Below are 17,802 nucleotides of genomic sequence, written 5' to 3'. Positions count from 1 at the left end.
ACAGCCAGGACCGTTTCACAGAGAAACCATGTCTTGAAAAACAAAATAAAACAACCCATAAGGCTTGCTGGTTCTCACTGCAGCAAGACATTCTCAACTGAAGGAATGTTTCCCAGTTCCTAGGGCAGGGTGGTGAGGCCGTGGGAGCTGGAAGCAATGGTGGTGATCTCTATGGACTCTATCCTGTGGGGTGGAGGCCAGCAGCAGGACATGGGATTCTCGGAAGAGCAGTGTGGGGGAAGTGGTGACCCCATAAGATCTCTGACACCCTCTCTGTTCTAGAGTCCAGCACTGAAGACTCAGGGCAAGCTGAACACCAGGCCTGGGAAGGTAGGGACATGGGGGGGCGAATGGAGACTGGCAGGGGGCAGTACCTGGTGGCAGGGCCTGAGGACACCTGCTGTGGTTTCCCAGGTGATGCTATTCTCAGAGCCTGGCTGCCAGGGCAGAAGCAGGGAAATCTGGGGAGACATTGCGGATACCTCAGGCTGGACCCCTGTTGCCTCCGTGAGGGTGGTGCGAGGCTGGTAAGTGGGGAGTGGCCAGGGAGGGGGGACCTGGCTGTGAACCTGGGGGTGAGGAAGGTGGTGAGGCCCGTAGGAGCCCCCCCAGCTACTCAGAGACTCTGGGCGCAACTTCCTGCCCTGTGACCCTGGGGTCTCTGGGTCCACAGCTGGATACTATACGAACAGCCAGAGTTCCAAGGCCAGAAGGTGGTTCTGCCTGAAGGGGATGTGGACATCAGCACCCTGCCATCCACTTGGAGTACCCCAGGCATCGGCTCCCTGAGGAGGGCTGTGCGGGTGAGTGGTCAGGTACCTGGGGAAGAGGTCAGATGGGGGTCAGTGTGGAGTATCTCTGAGTTCCTCGGAGGCACTGAGAGAGAAAGAAAGAAAGTTTTGGGGAGGTGTAGGTTGATGGGCAGGTGGGGGCTGTGCCCCTGGGTAAGCAAGCTGAAGAGGTATGAGCTGGTGCTAAATCAAAATTAGGTCAGAGTAGCCAAAATGGGCCAGAGTCACCCACCGCTCTGGGTAACGTGCTATGGAGCCTATTTATTTACTTGTTCACAGACATCCCCCTCTCTGGTGTTTTTAATTAAAAGTTTTATTAATTTGTGTGTGTGTGTGTGTGTGTGTGTGTGTGTGTGTCTGTACACCCACGTGCCTCAGCATGGATGAATCAAAGGACAGCTTGAGAAGGTCAGTTCTCTCCTTCCTCATGTGGGTCGCAGAGCGTGAACTCCGATCACCAGGCTTGGAAAGAGGCATCTTTACAAACTGAGCCCTCCTGCCAAGCCCACAGACATTTCTCTGATCCTGGCTAGGTGCCAGGCCCTTTGTTTGTTTTTATAGCACAACTTTATAAACTACTGATACTGAATTTGACAAAATTATATCCGGACGAGTGGTGGTGGTGCAAGTCTTTAATCCCAGCACTCAGGAGGCAGAGGCAGGCGGATCTCTGTGAGTTCGAGGCCAGCCTGGTCTACAAGAGCTAGTTCCAGGACAGGCTCCAAAGCTTCAGAGAAATCCTGTCTCGAAAAACCAAAAAACAAACAAACAAACAAACAAACAAACAAACAAAAACCAAACAAAATGATATCAACTCCTAGAGAGATGCAGAGCAATGCTAGGAACAAAATCCATCAGACCCTTGGTGGTTTGTTTGTGGGTTTTTGTTTTGTTTTGTTTGAGATAGGATCTCACACTGAGCCCAGACTTAGCTAGAATTTACTTGCAACAAACTTTCTGCCTCAGCCTCCCTAGTGCTATGCTTAGAGGCCTACGGGCATAAAGCCACCATGCCTGGCGACATTTTTCTTCTTTTAAACACATGGTCTGATGTCAGCCTAGGCTAGCCTCACACTCATCACGTAGTCGAGGCTAGTCTTGAAATCCTGGTCCTCCTGCCTTCACCTCCCAGGTGCTGGCACTCCAGACATGCACTGTTGCACCCAACTAGTAGTGTTTTTGGTGAGATGAGCCCTTGACGCCAGAGTTCTCTCTCTGGTAAGGGTGATGAGGTCCTAGAGCTGAGGACCCAGTACAAGGTCGAGAGCTGGAAGAAAGGGATGGCTGTGGTCAAAGGCTCTACGGATACAAACATGTTGGTGGGCAATTCGTGCTGAGACACTCACAGTGAATTCATCCCTTTGTAGGAGGGCATGAGACACAGGAGGAAAACAAGAGCTCTGAGGTTATACAGTGCTGGGACCATCTGATTCATTCAGCCCTGAGTTGGCACCTACTGTGTGCCAGGCATGTGGGAGGTGCTGGGTTGCGACACTAAACCAAAATGACCCTTCTCTGCTCTCGACTCCATTGCTTCCAGGCTGTGTAATCCTGGGCAACTTTGCTTAGCTTTGCCGAGCTTCACCTTCCTTTGTGGAGACCTTCTCTTGAGGGACTAAATGATCCCATTTAGGCAGAATGCGGCCTTAGCACAATCCAGATGAGTTATCATCTGGCGAATGCGTGAGAAAATAAAAGTGATCCCAGTGAGGGAGAAAGACAATGCCCAGAACCCTGCCATGCTGGCTGAGACAGCCAAGCTGGCTATGGAGTGGGCGAGCAGGCTCATTTGGTAGAGTGTATGCCAAGCTACGTGAATCCTGGTTTGGAGTCACCACCACCACATAAAACCAGACATAGTGCCACATGCTTGTAACCCTGGCACCCAGGAGGTCGAGGCAGGGAATAAGAAGCTGAAGGTTGGGGCTGCTGAGATGACTCAGTGACTTTGTCACCAGAACTGACAACCTGAGTTTGATCTCCTGGACCCACCTGATAAAGGAGAGAACCAATTCCAACAAGTTGTCCTCTGACCTACAAACACATGTTGTGGTATGCTTGTGTTCCCTCACCCCCGCCAAAACAAACAAATAAATTTAATTTAAAGATAAAAAGTTTAAGATCAGCATTGGCTACATTGTGAATTCGAGGCTAGCCTGGACTATATGAAACCTTGAGAAAAAGAAAAAAAGTCACCCTAGAGCAAGCATGGGGTGTGGCGGAGACCTTGCCTAGCCCTTGCAAGGGTGTGGATTCTAGACACAGCACCCACGTGAACAGTAACAAAAAGCCAGTCTGGACAGAGGTCAGAACTGTACATCAAAGCAGAATCAGGAAGTGCCTCTCCATCTTGCTTCCTCCAGCAAGTGGGAAGTCAGCCAACTAGAGAAGGGACAACTTTGACCCTCTGCAGGTTCTGGGGACTTTGGTCTTGGGTTCCAGAAGTTCACAAGGTACCATTGGGAACTTTGGTCCAGGGTTAGGTTGGCTGGCCTGTGGAGAACACGATCAGCTGGGCTTTTCTAGAGCCCCCGGGAGGCCCGCCAGATGGGAGGCCCTGGGGCACAGGTGGGTCAGAGGAGTCTAAAGTTAGCACTTGAACATCTCCCCTTCTCCCTCTACCCGTAGGACTACCGCACCCCAGGGATCAGCCTGTTCTCTGAGGAGGGCCTCAAGGGCCAGCAAGTGATGCTGACAGGGGACTTGAAAGACTCTCAAGGTCTAGAGAGACCCCTACAGGTGGCATCTGCCACTGTCTCTGCAGGACTGTGAGTCTGGCTATTCTGGGATCCCTGGACATTCACTGCGCTGGGGACACAGAGCAGATAAGATAGACAGTTCACTTCTCAAAGGCATTCAGTCTGAGGCATGGGTTCAGTGGCACAAGCCTTTAATCCCAGCACTTGGGAGGCAGAGACAGGTGGATCTCTGTGAGTTTTAGGCCAGCCTGGTCTACAGAGTGAGACTGTTTCGAACAGAAAAAACAGAAAAACAAAACAAAACTCCTTACTCTTCCGGTGTGGACGGGCATCTAAACAGCCAACAATAGCACCTAGAGTGTTCTGGAATGGGGGGGGGGGAGGCACAGGGTTACAGGGACATGTGAAAGTCAACCAACTGTAGAAGTGGAGGTGGGTGTAGTCAAAGAAGCCTTCCTGGAGAAAGTGGTGCCTCAGCTGGGATGAGCTAGCTGAGAAGCTAAACCACAAGAGGACAGGAATTTGTACATTCTGCTGACGTGATCTGGCACATTCAGAGTGGTGTGGTCTCTGTATGTTCTGTAACTCCGGTGTCAGGAAGCTTCTATCTGTCCTCTGTGCAACTGGAGGAGGAGTCTATCTGGAATAGGGAGTCATGTGAAAAGTGAGCCGGATAAGGACTACGTCTCCAACAGGCAGTGGAGGCAGGAGGATTGCTGGGATTTCAAGGCCACCTTGAACTGTGTTTCAAAAACAAACAGACGTAAAAACCAAGCTTTGCCTGGGACTAGGAGTTATTCAGTGGTAGGGTGTACACTTTGAGCAAGTATGAGATCCTGGGTCCCATCTCCTGGATCGGACTACAAAAATCCAGCCTGGCCAGTGTATACAGTATAAACAGTGACGGGAAGACAGGAGGCACCAAGGGAGGAAGATTGCAGGCCTGTGTGTAGCTAGGCTTTCCTGTGAGGTTAATTAGAGTAGGGGTTTGAAGCAGGTATGTGTGTAACTCTAACTGCCTCGTGTAATTGGAGAGGGCGGGCACAGGAAGGGGTACTAAGGACAGGCTGTTTTAGAACGGAGAGAGGATTGGGATGTCTTCTCTAACATAGTTGTGCAAGCCCCCCCTCAAAAGTTCTTCCTCCCCTCTAAACCTACACTACCATTCCATGTCTATGTCCCAAGTTCAGTGGCTTCTCTTCTGCCCCCCCCAGGTGGCTGCTATACCCCAAACCATTCTTTGAAGACACTCCCCATATCCTAGAACCTGGAGAGTACCCTACTTTGGAGGCCTGGGGTACATCACACTTCAGTGTAGGCTCACTAAAGCCCATGAGATTGGTAAGGAGTGGGGAACACCCACAAGCCACTCTGTCTATACTCCCCTGTGGGGTGGTCCCAAATCTGTGGGCAGGAGATGGGGGGTAACCATAGATCAGTTCCCTGGAGACTCGGTGCCCCAGAGCTCCTCTTGGGAACTGGGCTAGAGGAGATCAGGGATTAGCCCAAGGTGTGGGACACAGGAAGATACGGGCCTGCAATTTTTAGGAGTTTTAGGATGGAGAAAACCCTAAGTCTCCAGCCTCATCTGTCTGTACACACCTCTGGGCTAGCATTTCAACCATGTCTCCTTTGCAGGGTTGCCCGAGCGTCGAGAAGCCAGGGGAGCCCAAGGTAAGGGGACAGACTCAGGGTCAAAGGGTATTTGGTGTATCTGAGGGGTGGTCACTGTAGCCTGGACAGGAGATAAGGACCCTGTGGGGGGCAGAAGCTCGGCCTAGAAGGGCAGGCCTGAGGGACTCACTAGGCACTGGCTTTGGTGTGTGAATCAGGTCAGAAGTCAGAGCAGACAGGCCACAGTGCTCCAAGGGAGAGTGGGGGACTTCAGGCTGGTGTTGTGTAGAGCCATTCCTAGAAAGCCAGTCTCTCTGGATCTGGACCAGATGGCATCTATCACCCTGACATCCTTTCTTCCAGGCTGTGGTATATGAGGCCCCAGATTTTCAAGGGCAGAGCTGGGAAGTGAGCAGAGACATCTACAACCTTCGGCAGCCAGAGGATAGCCGGAGCCCCCAGCTGACATCTGTGGGGTCTCTGCGGATCCTTGGGGGCTGGTGAGGACTTAAGAGATTTCTCCTATCTGCCCTGTCCCTACAGGCTTTCCCCTTGAGGTTGGAGAGTGACTTAGGCTGTCTGGTGCAGCGTGTACTATCTTATTCATGGGTGTCTTGGCTCATCTTTCCCTTTTCCTCTTCCCCCAGCTGGGTGGGCTACGAGAAGGAGGGATTCCGGGGCCACCAGTACCTGCTGGAAGAGGGCGAATATGCTGACTGGTCACAGTGGGGAGGCTATGATGAGTTCCTGACTTCCCTGCGGGTCATCCGGACGGTGAGCAGGAGCTTTTGGCTATCTTTCTGTCTGGCAACACCCCAACTTCTCCAGCACAATCTAAGGGAAGAATTTGCACCCCTCTGCCTGTTCTTCCTGGCATGGTGCCCCTCACCCACCCTAGAGCTAGTCTCTCTCCCTCTGGCGGCTCTTCCCTAGAACACACCGCCACCTCACAACTCCCCGGGTTGGGCTGCTTCCTTGAGGTCTGGGCACTCTCACGGGTTAGCATCAGTGTATGGGAGAAACCTGACTGTCTCTGGGGGCCCAGGACTTTGGAGACCCGGCCGTGGTGCTGTTTGAGGACACGGACTTCCAGGGGCACTACGTGGAGGTCAGTTCCGCTTTGCCAGATGTGGAGCTAGCGCAGCACGGACCCAGCACGCAAGCCATCCACGTGCTCAGCGGCGTGTGAGTAATCTCCGCCCCAGGCGCAGGGCGGGCCCAGGCGCAGTGCCGACCCCGCCCTCGCCGACCCAAGCCACGCCCTTCCTGCAGGTGGGTGGCCTACGAGCAGGTGGGTTTCTCCGGCGAACAGTACATCCTGGAGAAGGGTGTGTACCGCAACTGCGACGACTGGGGCTCCGGTAACAGCGCCCTTGGCTCCCTTCAGCCCGTTGTGCAGGTGTGTGCCTGATGGGGGGAGGGGCTTCGCCTCGGAGGCGGGGCCAAGACGGCGGGCGGGGCCAGACTGGCAAGGCTGGGCGGGGGACGGGCGTGACGGAGGGGGCCGGCGGGGGAGAAGGATAAAGGGGTAGAAGGGGAGGAGGGGCATTAATGGTGGAGATGGGTGGGCTTAGACCTGCTGGACTGACCTAGGTGGTGGGAGGGACAAGCTGTGTCACACAGAGGGGGCGGGGCGAGGAGGGCCTGAGCTCTTTGTGGCTGGGCATCTAGAAGAGGCGGAGTTTGTAGCTGCTGGACAGCTGGACCGCCGCAACGGTTTTGAAGCTCAGGGGCCGAGGCTTGAGGCTGGCCTCCTCCTTTAGTCACAGCGTTGATCTCTCCCTGCAGGTTGGAGAGAGCGATCTTCACTTTGTCTCGAAGGTAAGGAGGCGGTTGAGCGGGATCTGGTGGGATCTTAACAAGAGGGCAAATCTCTCTTCCCTTGGCCCTTCCTCCTGCCCCACCCCTCACCCTTCACTCGCACCTCTTCACCCTTCTGTCTCCAGATTCAGCTTTTCTCAGGCCCCAACTTCCTGGGCGACCACATTTCCTTTGAGGATGACCAGGCCTCTCTGCCCGCTTCCTTCCATATCCAGTCATGCCGGGTCCATGGTGGCAGGTGAGCAGGAGGAGGGGGTGGAGCGCTGAGTGCTGGGAGAGGCCGCGGATGGGTTGGGGTAGGGGGTGGGTGAGTAGGGGGTGGGGGTCAAGGAGTACCACCTTTCAGATGATTTTCTTCCTTAAGATTAACTGTTATGTCCTGAGTCATTCAACTTTAAAACAAATAGAATAACATTTTAATATGAAATATAGCTCTGGAGAGAATCCCAACTGAACAAAGGATGCATGCCTATAATCTCAACATTTGGGAGGTAGAGGCAGGAAGGTCAGTTTAAAGCTAACTTTAGTTCATTTACATCAGGGGTTCAAGGACAGCCTGAGCTGCATGAGACCCTGTCTTAAACAACAGCAGAAATTTGTTCGTTTATAACTATACTTAAAGAAATCTGAGGCTGGTGAGGTGGCTCAGTGAGTCAACGCCATGACCATGCAAGTGTGATTGCCTAAATTCATTCCCAGGATCCATTCCACAGTGGAAGGAGAGAATCAAACTCTGAAAGTCCTCTGACCTTCACCTGAGTACAGTGGCGTGCACACACACACACACACACACACACACACACTCATACAAACACTTGGAAACATTCTGACCCCTTTCCAAAATTTCAGAAACTTTCAGGGCTGGAGAGATGGCTCATCGGTTAAGAGCACTTGCTGTATTTGCAGAGAACCCAAGTTTGATTCCCAGGACCCTTGTCTGGTGGCTCACAACCATCTGTAACACTAGTTCCAGGAGACTGGAGGCCTCTGGCCTCCTCAGGCACCTGCACTAACATGCTCATTCCCCTCCTTCCTTTCCCCACACATATACACATAATTAAAAATGATAAAAATGGGGGCTGGAGAGATGGCTCAGAGGTTAAAAGCATTGCCTGCTCTTCCAAAGGTCCTGAGTTCAATTCCCAGCAACCACATGGTGGCTCACAACCATCTGTAATGGGGTCTGGTGTCCTCTTCTGGTGTGCAGGCATACACACAGACAGAATATTGTATACATAATAAATAAATAAATATTTAAAAAATGATAAAAAGGGGGGGCTGGAGAGATGGCTCAAGTGGTTAAGAGTTGGTATTGTAGAGAATCTGGGTTCTGTTCTTAGCATGTCCTTGGTGTCTTATGACTATCTGTGACTCCAGTTCCAAGGGACCCAATGCCCTCTTCTGACGTCTGAGGTCACCAGGCATACACATGCTGGCTGTCATAGGGTTTCTATTGCCGTGAAGAGACACTATGACCCTAGCAAATCTTATTAAGGAAAACATTTGATTGGGGCTGGCTTATAGTTCAGAGGTTCAGTATCATCATGGCAGGAAGCATGGCAGCACACAGGCAGACACGGTGTTGGAGAGGTAGCCAAGAGTTCTACATCTGGATTGGCAGACAGCAGAAAGAGGCAGTGAGCCACTAGGCCTAGTTTGAGCTTTTGAAACCCCAAAGCCCACCCTCAGTGACACACTTCCTCCAATAAGGCCACACCTCCAATAATGCATTATAATCTGCATGCTAAGTGCTTCAAAATTATAATGCTCTTTATTGCTCCAGAGTGGAGCCACTGAGCGCTATGGAGGTTCCTTGCGGTTCTACTATATGGGCTTCAGATTTCTTTCAAAGGTAGGTTTTTGACTGTTACAGACTGTAGGTGTAAGAAGAATCCAGGATAAAAAGAACCACAAGGAACCCTTTTTGTCAAAAAGCTACCTTTTCAAGAAATTTGAGGTCCGTATAGTAGGGTGTCCCTTTAGTCCCCGTCACTTAGAGGCTGAAGTAGCAGGGTCATGCCTGTGAAGCCAGCCTGGGCTCTGAGACCCGATCTCAAAAAAGCAAAAACAAGTAGACAGAGCTGGGTGTGGTCACATATAACATTAATCCCAGCACTTGGAGAGTGGAAGCAAGAGCCCAGGATCACCCTTGCCTGTGTTGTAAGTTTGAGGCCACCCTGGAACCCGTGGGAAAAAGAAAATCTGAAAGAAGTATAAAATAATCTTATTAAAAAGATTTATTTTGATGGTTGGGTGGTGGTGGCGCACGCCTTTAATCCCAGCACTCGGAAGGCAGAGGCAGGTGGATCTCTGTGAGTTCGAGGCCAGCCTGGTCTACATAGAGCTAGTGCCAGGACAGGCTCCAAAGCTACATAGAAACCCTGTCTCAAAAAACCAAAAAAAAAAAAAAAAAAAAAAAGATTCATTTTGGGGGTTGGGGGTTGGGGATTTAGCTCAGTGGTAGAGCGCTTACATAGCTAGAGCAAGGCCCTAGATTAGGTCTTCAGCTCCGAAAAAGAAGACCTATCTTTGTTTTATGTATTTGAATAATTTGTCTGCATGTATGTTAATGTATGTGTACCCTGTGCATGCAGTGTCTGTGGGGATGAGAAAAGGGCGTCAGATGCCCTGGAACTGGCGTTACAGGCAGTTGTGAGCCACGACGTGGGTGCTGACAACCAAACCCAGATCCTCTGCAAGAGCAGCCAGTGCTTTCGACCTCTGAGTCATCTCTCTGGCCCCTGAAATAATCACTTTTGTCTGTGATTATATTACAAATCTGGCATATAGTTAGATTAATATATATTTTTTTTTAATTTTTAGGAACTCTTCATGTGTTTGTTTGCAAGGGTAAAGTTTGATCCCAGGGCCTCATATATACTAGGCATGCATCCTACCAGTGAGCTACATACCCAAGTCCTAATTCATCATTGTTGTTGTTTTTTTCTATAGTCTTTTTAAGATTATAAATTCATGCACATAAGCAGGCATGGTAGTGCATACCTTTAATCCCAGCACTTGAGGAAGCAGAGTCACTGAGTTCGAGGCCAGCTTGATCGACAAAGTGAGGTATAGGACAGTCAGAGCTACCTAGTGAGACCCTATCCCAGAAAATAAAGTAATTAGTTAATGTAAATAACTTGAATAGTTTTGCCTGATGAGATACAGTTCAGCATGCAAAAGAATGCAGGAGGAAGAAGGCTTGGGAGAGGGGGCTTGCCCACTAGTTTGGGCCTGATGGCCAAGGCCCTGAGTCAGAAGACAAACCTCAGGCTTCACTAATCAAGGCTTATATACTAAATGAATTTATCTAGCTGAAGACATGGGGATTGGGAGTGTCTCACAGCCTGGCCTCACTTTAGAGAACACACACAAACACCACAGTTGGCTAGGAACTTAGTAGGCTTTTGGCTTTTTGTTGTTATTGTTGTGATTGGTTGGTTTGGTTTTTCAAGATGGTTTCTCTGTGTAACAGCCCTGGCTGTCCTGGAACTCACTTTGTACACCAGGCTGGCCTCAAACTCACAGAGATGGGGGCTCGAGAGATGGCTCAGTGGTTAAGAGCATTGTCTGCTCTTCCAAAGGTTCTGAGTTCAATTCCTGGCAACCACATGGTGGCTCACAACCATCTGTAATGAGGTGCCTTCTTCTGGCCTGCAGAATATTGTATACATAATAAATAAATATTTTAAGAAAAAGATTTTAAACTCACAGAGACCCACCTGCCTCTGCCTCCTGAGTGCTGGGATTAAAGGCATGCACCACCACGGCCCGACTGCTTTTGTTGAGACAAGGCTTCACTATGTAGCCTGGCTGGCCCAGAACTTGCTATGTAGACCAGACTGGCTTCACACGCAGAGATCGACCTGCGTCTGCTTTCTTAGTGCACTCTGTGCCTGGCTCCTTTAGCTTTATTCTTTTTCTTTCTTCCTTTTCCCCCATACCTCAGTCCCTGCTGCTGTAGTTCCTGTCCCTGGACCCCTCCTGGATTAGAGGAACACCGTCAAGTCCGCATGCACTGTGGGTCTCAGGGTTCCTGGCAGGTGTAAGGTGACCTGGGCTCTAGTGTCACCTTCCCGTGTCTGTTCCCTTCCAGCTGGGTCCTGTTTGAGGAGAAGAACTTTGAGGCGGACCAGCACATTGTGTCAGAAGGAGAGTTCCCGACTCTCACAGCTATGGGCTGCCTGGCCTCCACGGTCCTGGGCTCTCTCCGGAAGGTTCCCTTGGTGAGTTCCTTATCCTGTCCTGAGACGCCAGAGAGGCCGAGTCCTGTCTCACACATCACCTTCCAGACTCCTCCTCAATTCTGAGGCTCCCAAAGCAGCTCAGCTGACCAGGCGTTTATTGATCGCTTGCTGAAATAGTCCAGAGGCACCAGACTTAATTAGACCCAGGGCCTATAAAGGTGGCAGTGTGGAATGATGGGTCCAGATGAGAGGCAGTGCTGGGATGGGAGAGACTGACACTCAGAGTTAGAGGCAGGGCCAGCTTTTGCCCAGGTGTTGCCCCTTTAGAAAGGGCTGTCAGAATCATCTGGGAAGATGGCTCTGCAGAGGAGAGGTGGAAGGGGCAAGGCAAGGGGAGGCTGCCTCGGTGACCCATAATAGAGGTGACTGCTGTTCCTGGGAGGAGCCTGACAGAAGCCGTATCTACACTATGATGGTGGTAGCAGTGTCTGTGGAGACCAGGAGCCTGACTGGGTGGTGCTGACGTTCGCTGGGTGGCCCTTTCCAAGGCTTTGTAAAGCTCCTTGTCATTTCTCGATGTGGAAATGAAGTCTCAGAGCCACTCTGATTTGCCCCAGGTTGCACAGCTGGGACAGACAGCAGCTGTTCCCGCAGGCTGCCTGGCTCTACACTTGAGCCCCTTTCCCGCCAGTACACTGGGCTCTGGGGACAGTTAACTTAGACCTGGGAAGGAGCGCAGATCTGGGGCCTCAAGGCATCTGTCTGTCTTACCTTCTTCAGCCTCAGGGCCATCTCTGCTAAACAGGGGTCATGATAGCATCTGCTCCTTAGGGGCGGTGAGGAGCTAGGATGAGATTGGACAAAGTGCTCTATCAAGGACTTGGCCTGCAGTGAGCCACAGATAAAGGTGGGCGGTTATTCATAGATGTGATTATTAGTTCTCATCATTGGGATGATATCAACCAGAGATGATGCTAAATGAGCCCCCAGGTTCCCAGCCTGGCCATTAGTTCTTAGGAGTGCCAGCTATCTGAGCCAGGCACAGTGGCATGCCTGCAGTCCCAGGACGCAGGAAGCCAAGGCCCGTGCTGCACAGTGAGTTCCAGCATAGTCTGAACAATTTAGTAGGTCCCTGTTCAAGAACACAATTAAGATAATCCACGCAAGAAATGTTTCAGAGAGAGGATTTTGAACTGAGCTGGTGCCAGACAGTCACAGGCTGGGACTGAACTCTGGGGACCTTGCCAATTGTAAATGTCCTCAGAAACTAGGAGGCCTGCAGGTCTGGGCACAGGTGTTGGGACTGTAAGACAGAGCTGCCCTGGGCTCGGGTCATGACCTCATCTCTCTTCCTTTGACTCCAGCACTTTTCAGAGCCTTCCCTGTCCCTCTTCGGCCTGGAGTGCTTCGAGGGCAAGGAGATCGAGTTGACCGGGGAGGTGCGAAGCCTACAGGCCCAGGGCTTCAACAACCACGTGCTGTCTGTGCGCGTCAAGGGTGGCGTGTGAGTGGGGGGGGGCAGGGCTCCTAGCTGGGTTGGGTGAGTGGTGGGCTGGGGACCCCACTCCAGGCCAGGAAGGCGAGAGCAGTGTGGACTGAGGGTCTCAGGACTTGGCTGAATGCTGGGTCCTGAAAACCCCAAATGTGCTCATTAGCCTCCTCCTCCCCCATCCTGTGTGAGGGAAGAGGACGCTGAGGTTCTTCTAACACCTGTGCCTTGTCCTCTCTGTCTGTCTGTCTGTCTGTCTGTCTGCGTCCCTCTGTGTCTCTGGCATCTGCTGGGTGCAGCTGGGTGGTGTGTGAGCACAGTGACTTCCGGGGACGACAGTGGCTAGTAGGTAGCTGCGAGATCACCAACTGGCTGACCTACAGCGGCACCCAGAGGGTGGGCTCCCTCTACCCCATCAAACAGGTAGGTAGCAGTCGGCGTGAGCACCTCAGGGTGTGTCTGTCTCACATCTGTGTGTTTCAAAGCTTGACATCTGTGCCCTTCTGCCACGGTTTGCCTTGGCCTCTTCCTGTACCGTCACCCCAGTAGTCTCCACTAAATCAACTTTGTGTTTGTCCTGAAAGACTATACAGCGTGTTCAACAGACTTATTCTCCCAAAGCCGAAAATCACCTCACGCTCCACATACCAGCAGTCGGCACATGTGGCTTTGGGAAGCATGAAACTTTCATATGAGCTGCATGTCTGTACCTGCTTGTCTAGAAGTTGGCTTCATTTCTGCATACATACATTTGTAGGGTACTAACCTGTGTGTATGTGTGTATACACACACATATATGTGCCCATCTAAGAGTATGTTTGTGCCTGCATCATTTGAAGTCATGCATCTAAGTACTCTGGAGGTGTTTGTATGTTTTTGTGTGTATGGACATGGGTATGTGTATGTGTGCCTGCTCACACCTCTGCCCAATAGCCTTGTGAATATATACATCCATGTACAAGGGCATGTGTGTAGTCTCTCTGTTCATAGACTCTCATGGCAGTGGGGGAAATAAAGGCCCAGGGAAGTGGGCAAGGAGTTTATTTGCAATCTTGGGCAAGCGCTGCCCCTCAGGGATCTTGGTTTCCGTGTGTGTGTGTGTGTGTGTGTGTGTGTGTGTGTGTGTATACACCTATATATTAAGGCAGGGACTCATTATGTCTATATAATTCTGGCTGGCCCCAAACTCACAGAGATCCGCCTGCCTCTGCCTCCCAAGTGCTGGGATTACAGGCGTGTGCCATCATGCTCGGCTGTTTCCTCACCTATAAAATGAGGGAACGGGAACAGTCCTGACTTGGTTGAGGACCGATGACTTCAGAACCCTTGGGTGACACACTTGTGGGAAGCACTCCACCGATGATACCTAGGGCTTTCCTCGTTGTTTCCATGACTGTCACCTCTAATGAAGGCCCTGCTGATGCCGGCTGAGCCCGTTCTGATCTCTGGCTCTTTAGTGTCACTGCATTTCTCTTTAGCATGCATGCATTTCTCTGTGTGTGTGCGTGAGCACTCACATGTGTATATGTGTATATGTGTGTGCACATGTGTGCATGCGTGCATTTGTATTATTACGATTAACTGTACCTGTAGCAAGCATAGGTACTTAGTACTGAACAGACTGGGGGGATCTTTGTGTCAATTATGATGTATGAATGTGATGACTGCATGAACCTGTGGAATTGTTTGTGCTTTGTGTAAACTGTGCCACCTTGTGGACTGTGGGTATATCGGCCAGGCACCCTAGATACATGTGTAGGTATCTATGGTCACAGAACTGTGAACATGTGTTATGCATGTGCCCTCAGGATGGGTATATAAAGAAGGTGTGATTTAGAAGCAGGGTCAGGAAAAGTTTGGAGGCAAGGAGAGTTTAGGGGTGTGGGTCTTCTGGAGGGCTCAGGGTTGAGGGTGGTGGGCACCCCTGGCTGCAGACTCTCAGCCTCTCCTTGTCCGCAGCGCCGAGCCTACTTCCGCCTCTGGAATGCGGCGCTAGGGGGATTCCTGTCAGTGCCTGATCGCGTGGAGGACATGAAAGCAGGCCGTGTGGTGGTCTCTGAGCCCCGAGCTGGGGGCAGCTGCGTCTGGTACTATGAAGAGGGACTGCTGAAGAACCAGGTAAAGATTCCGGAGCTGGCTCTGCTGAGCTCCAGGTTTGCCACCCTGCTTTGCAAAGTCTCCGCCCAGTTAGATCCAAGATGCATGGAGGAAGTAGAGAATGCGGCCTCTTTTATTTTTCTCATGTTAAACCTTCCAAAAACCAGTATTTAGGGCTGGAGAAGTGACATAGCAGCTAAAAGCACTTGTTTTTGCAGAGGACCTGGGTTCAGGTCCCAGCACAAAAATGATGCCTCATAGCCATCTCTAGCTCCATTTCCAGGGGATCTGATGCCCACTTCTGACCTCTGTGGGTACCAGGCGTATATGTGGTGCACAGATTTACATTCAGGAAAAACCCTCATAAAATAAATAAATCTAAAAAGGATAAAGAAACTTACCTAGGGCTACAGTTGTAATAGCCAGCATTCAAAACCAGCTTATGAGCTGAGTATGGTGCCACATGCCTTCAATCTCAGCACTCAGGAGGCAGAAGCAGTTGGATATTTGTAAGATCAAGGCCAGCCTGGTCTATATAGTAAGCTCCAGGCCAGCCAAGGCTACATAGTGAGACACTGTCTCAAAGACAAAACAAGCAACAAAAAGCCAGTGTCTGAAGGACAGCTTGAGCTTGGGAGATTTCCTGTGGGGAATGCAATGTCTAATGATCTGCTGGGGCCTCAGGTGGCCCCCACTATGAGCCTACAGGTGATTGGACCTCCTAGCCCAGGCTCCAAAGTAGTACTTTGGGCCGAGAGCCGCCTACCACGCCAAACTTGGAGCATCAGTGAATTGGGTCACATCTGCAGCCAGATGTTTGAAGGCCAGATCCTCGATGTGAAGGGTAACGTAGGCTGGGGGGGAGGGGTACCCAAGGGGACTCGAGACAGTGCTGTCTCCGGCACCCTGACCACCTCTGAATCTCCCCCTCAGGTGGCCGAGGTTATGACCGGGACCACGTGGTGCTCTGGGAACCAACCAAGGACAGGCCTTCCCAGATCTGGACTGTCTACGTACTTTGAACCAGTTCCACCCCATTTCCTGCTGCTTTTGCTGGGATGAAATGTTTTTTATAGATCTTGTGCTGTAACATCAGCTGTTTTCTATCACGCTGTCAGGTGTTGTCATGTCTTTGCACCCTGCTTTTGGGAGAGAGATGGTCCCCGTTACCCTTCTGACCCCCTCTTTGTACAGCCTTCCCTTGCCACCAGAGGGAGCTCCAGAACCAGACTAACTAGTGTGCCACCCAGTTCTGCCTCCCTGACTGTGGGGGCGGGGCACAACCATTAACCAAAGCCCTGTATCCCATCCCAGTGCAGGTTTCTGATGGGTGTTCCGGAACGGAAGTGGAGGTCTGTGCCACTTGAAGAAGCTCCCCTAGTTGACACACACACACGGGGAGGGAAGGAGTTAGCCAGGCCAAATAGAGAAAGCAGAGGAAAGTATTCTAGGAATACAGATGTGTCCATGGGTGAGAACTTCAGGGTTCAGGGTGTGAGCCCACAGTGGGCATGGTGAGAGAGATGAGGGGGTCTTCACCCAAGAAGCCTTGTCCTGGGCTCCTCCCTGCTTCTTCCAACTCTAGTCTCAAAGCCTGGAGGCTTGACTTTGATCCAGAAACCAGAAGGGGCTGGGTCCCTAGCTAGGGGACAGGTCAGGCTGTCAGAGGGGCTGGGTCCCTAGCTAGGGGACAGGTCAGGCTGTCAGAGGGGGCTGGGTCCCTAGCTAGGGGACAGACAGGTCAGGCTGTCAGAGGGGGCTGGGTCCCTAGCTAGAGGACAGGTCAGGCTGTCAGAGGGGGCTGGGTCCCTAGCTAGAGGACAGGTCAGGCTGTCAGAGGGGGCTGGGTCCCTAGCTAGGGGACAGGTCAGGCTGTCAGAAGGGGCTGGGTCCCTAGCTAGGGGACAGGTCAGGCTGTCAGAGGGGGCTGGGTCCCTAGCTAGGGGACAGACAGGTCAGGCTGTCAGAGGGGGCTGGGTCCCTAGCTAGGGGACAGGTCAGGCTGTCAGAGGGGGCTGGGTCCCTAGCTAGGGGACAGGTCAGGCTGTCAGAAGGGGCTGGGTCCCTAGCTAGGGGACAGACAGGTCAGGCTGTCAGAGGCCCGGAGCTGTAGTCACTTTCCAGTCCTCTGGGCATAGGTTCCTGCGAAGACACAGAGACAGGGGCCTTGGTTACCGGTCTGGGCTCCCTGTCACTTTGCAGCCCCAAGCCCAGGAGGGGAAGCAGTTAGAGGAGCCTGACTGTCCTTCCTGCCTTCCCTGGCTGTGAGTGTGCATGGCAACACCTGCTAGCCCCGTGATGGACAGACAAGTCATGAGATGCCCTTCCATGAACCCTCCCAGACACGGGGGTGCTTCTGGGTCTACAGCACTCCAATTGGGGTTTTTGAGAGAAACGGAGCCAAGATGTGATGTCCCCACATCTGTCATTATGAAGACACCTGGGTCATGGGGGTGAGATACAGCCTGAAAAGTGTTGTGTGGGGCAGGGGATAGAGCTGGGTCCGTCACTCCCAAGTACCAGGCACAAGTGAAGCAAATACAACTAACGGTGGCAGTGAGGGTGACAGTTTCCTGTCCTTGTCTCTGCAAGGTGGCTCTAAGTTAGGGAACCTGGGGGGAGTGCCACCTTGGTGCCACCTTCCCTGAACATGGCCACAGAAAGCTAACGTTGCTGCACACATGCCTCCTGGGGTCGGTAATAACCAGTGACCACATGGGAGGCCCCAGCTAAGCATAAGTAGAACTCTATTGAGCCCCAGCTGGGTGTCACTTGCCCCCTTCCACCAGCCCCTCCCCATTTTGGCCATTGGCTGTCAATTTTCACTTCCTGGGCTCTCTGGTGTTAACACTTTCCAAAGACTGGGTTGGGGTGTTTCTTGCTACTGATGGTGGCAGCTGTTTGAGGAGCACAGGGCTGTAGAAGCAACATCATCACCTCAGCCTAGGTAGAGGAGGCACATTAAGGTGTTGGCGAAGAAGAAACTGCAGGAACCCACATCGATGAGTGAGGAGGCCCCACTCTTTGGGGGTTTCGCAGGGGGTTTATTGACTACAGAAGTTTTTTGGGCTACCTCCTTGTTAGTCACAGGAGCAGAACGAGGA

General features: G+C 51.8%; 1 protein-coding gene across 4 annotated transcripts in view; it reads left to right on the top strand.

Annotated features, from left to right (window-relative positions):
• The window catches only part of Crybg2 (crystallin beta-gamma domain containing 2), a 29,008-nt gene extending 13,201 nt beyond the window's left edge, over nt 1-15,807 (top strand). For 2 of the 4 annotated variants that reach the window (XM_087904502.1, XM_087904504.1), the window contains 19 exons: nt 283-330; nt 415-527; nt 674-803; nt 3,155-3,244; nt 3,420-3,559; nt 4,705-4,831; nt 5,129-5,164; nt 5,468-5,604; nt 5,752-5,878; nt 6,150-6,289; nt 6,377-6,503; nt 6,893-6,925; nt 7,051-7,163; nt 11,022-11,151; nt 12,477-12,616; nt 12,901-13,024; nt 14,561-14,719; nt 15,383-15,542; nt 15,632-15,807. In XM_087904502.1, the coding sequence (XP_087760628.1) occupies nt 283-330; nt 415-527; nt 674-803; nt 3,155-3,244; nt 3,420-3,559; nt 4,705-4,831; nt 5,129-5,164; nt 5,468-5,604; nt 5,752-5,878; nt 6,150-6,289; nt 6,377-6,503; nt 6,893-6,925; nt 7,051-7,163; nt 11,022-11,151; nt 12,477-12,616; nt 12,901-13,024; nt 14,561-14,719; nt 15,383-15,542; nt 15,632-15,720 (2,163 nt within the window). In that variant the 3' untranslated portion in view covers nt 15,721-15,807. Of the gene's footprint in view, nt 1-282; nt 331-414; nt 528-673; nt 804-3,154; nt 3,245-3,419; nt 3,560-4,704; nt 4,832-5,128; nt 5,165-5,467; nt 5,605-5,751; nt 5,879-6,149; nt 6,290-6,376; nt 6,504-6,892; nt 6,926-7,050; nt 7,164-11,021; nt 11,152-12,476; nt 12,617-12,900; nt 13,025-14,560; nt 14,720-15,382; nt 15,543-15,631 lie in introns of those variants that run through there. The other 2 variants (XM_087904503.1, XR_015737483.1) reach the window with 2 other exon arrangements.
• Nucleotides 15,808-17,802: the final 1,995 nt, after the last annotated feature.

Source organism: Myodes glareolus, chromosome 3 (assembly GCF_982192425.1).
Source record: "Myodes glareolus chromosome 3, mMyoGla1.1, whole genome shotgun sequence".
NCBI classification, from domain to species: Eukaryota; Metazoa; Chordata; class Mammalia; order Rodentia; family Cricetidae; genus Myodes; species Myodes glareolus.
The sequence above is the reverse complement of the archived record's forward strand: the minus strand, read 5'-3'. Positions and strand labels throughout refer to the sequence as shown.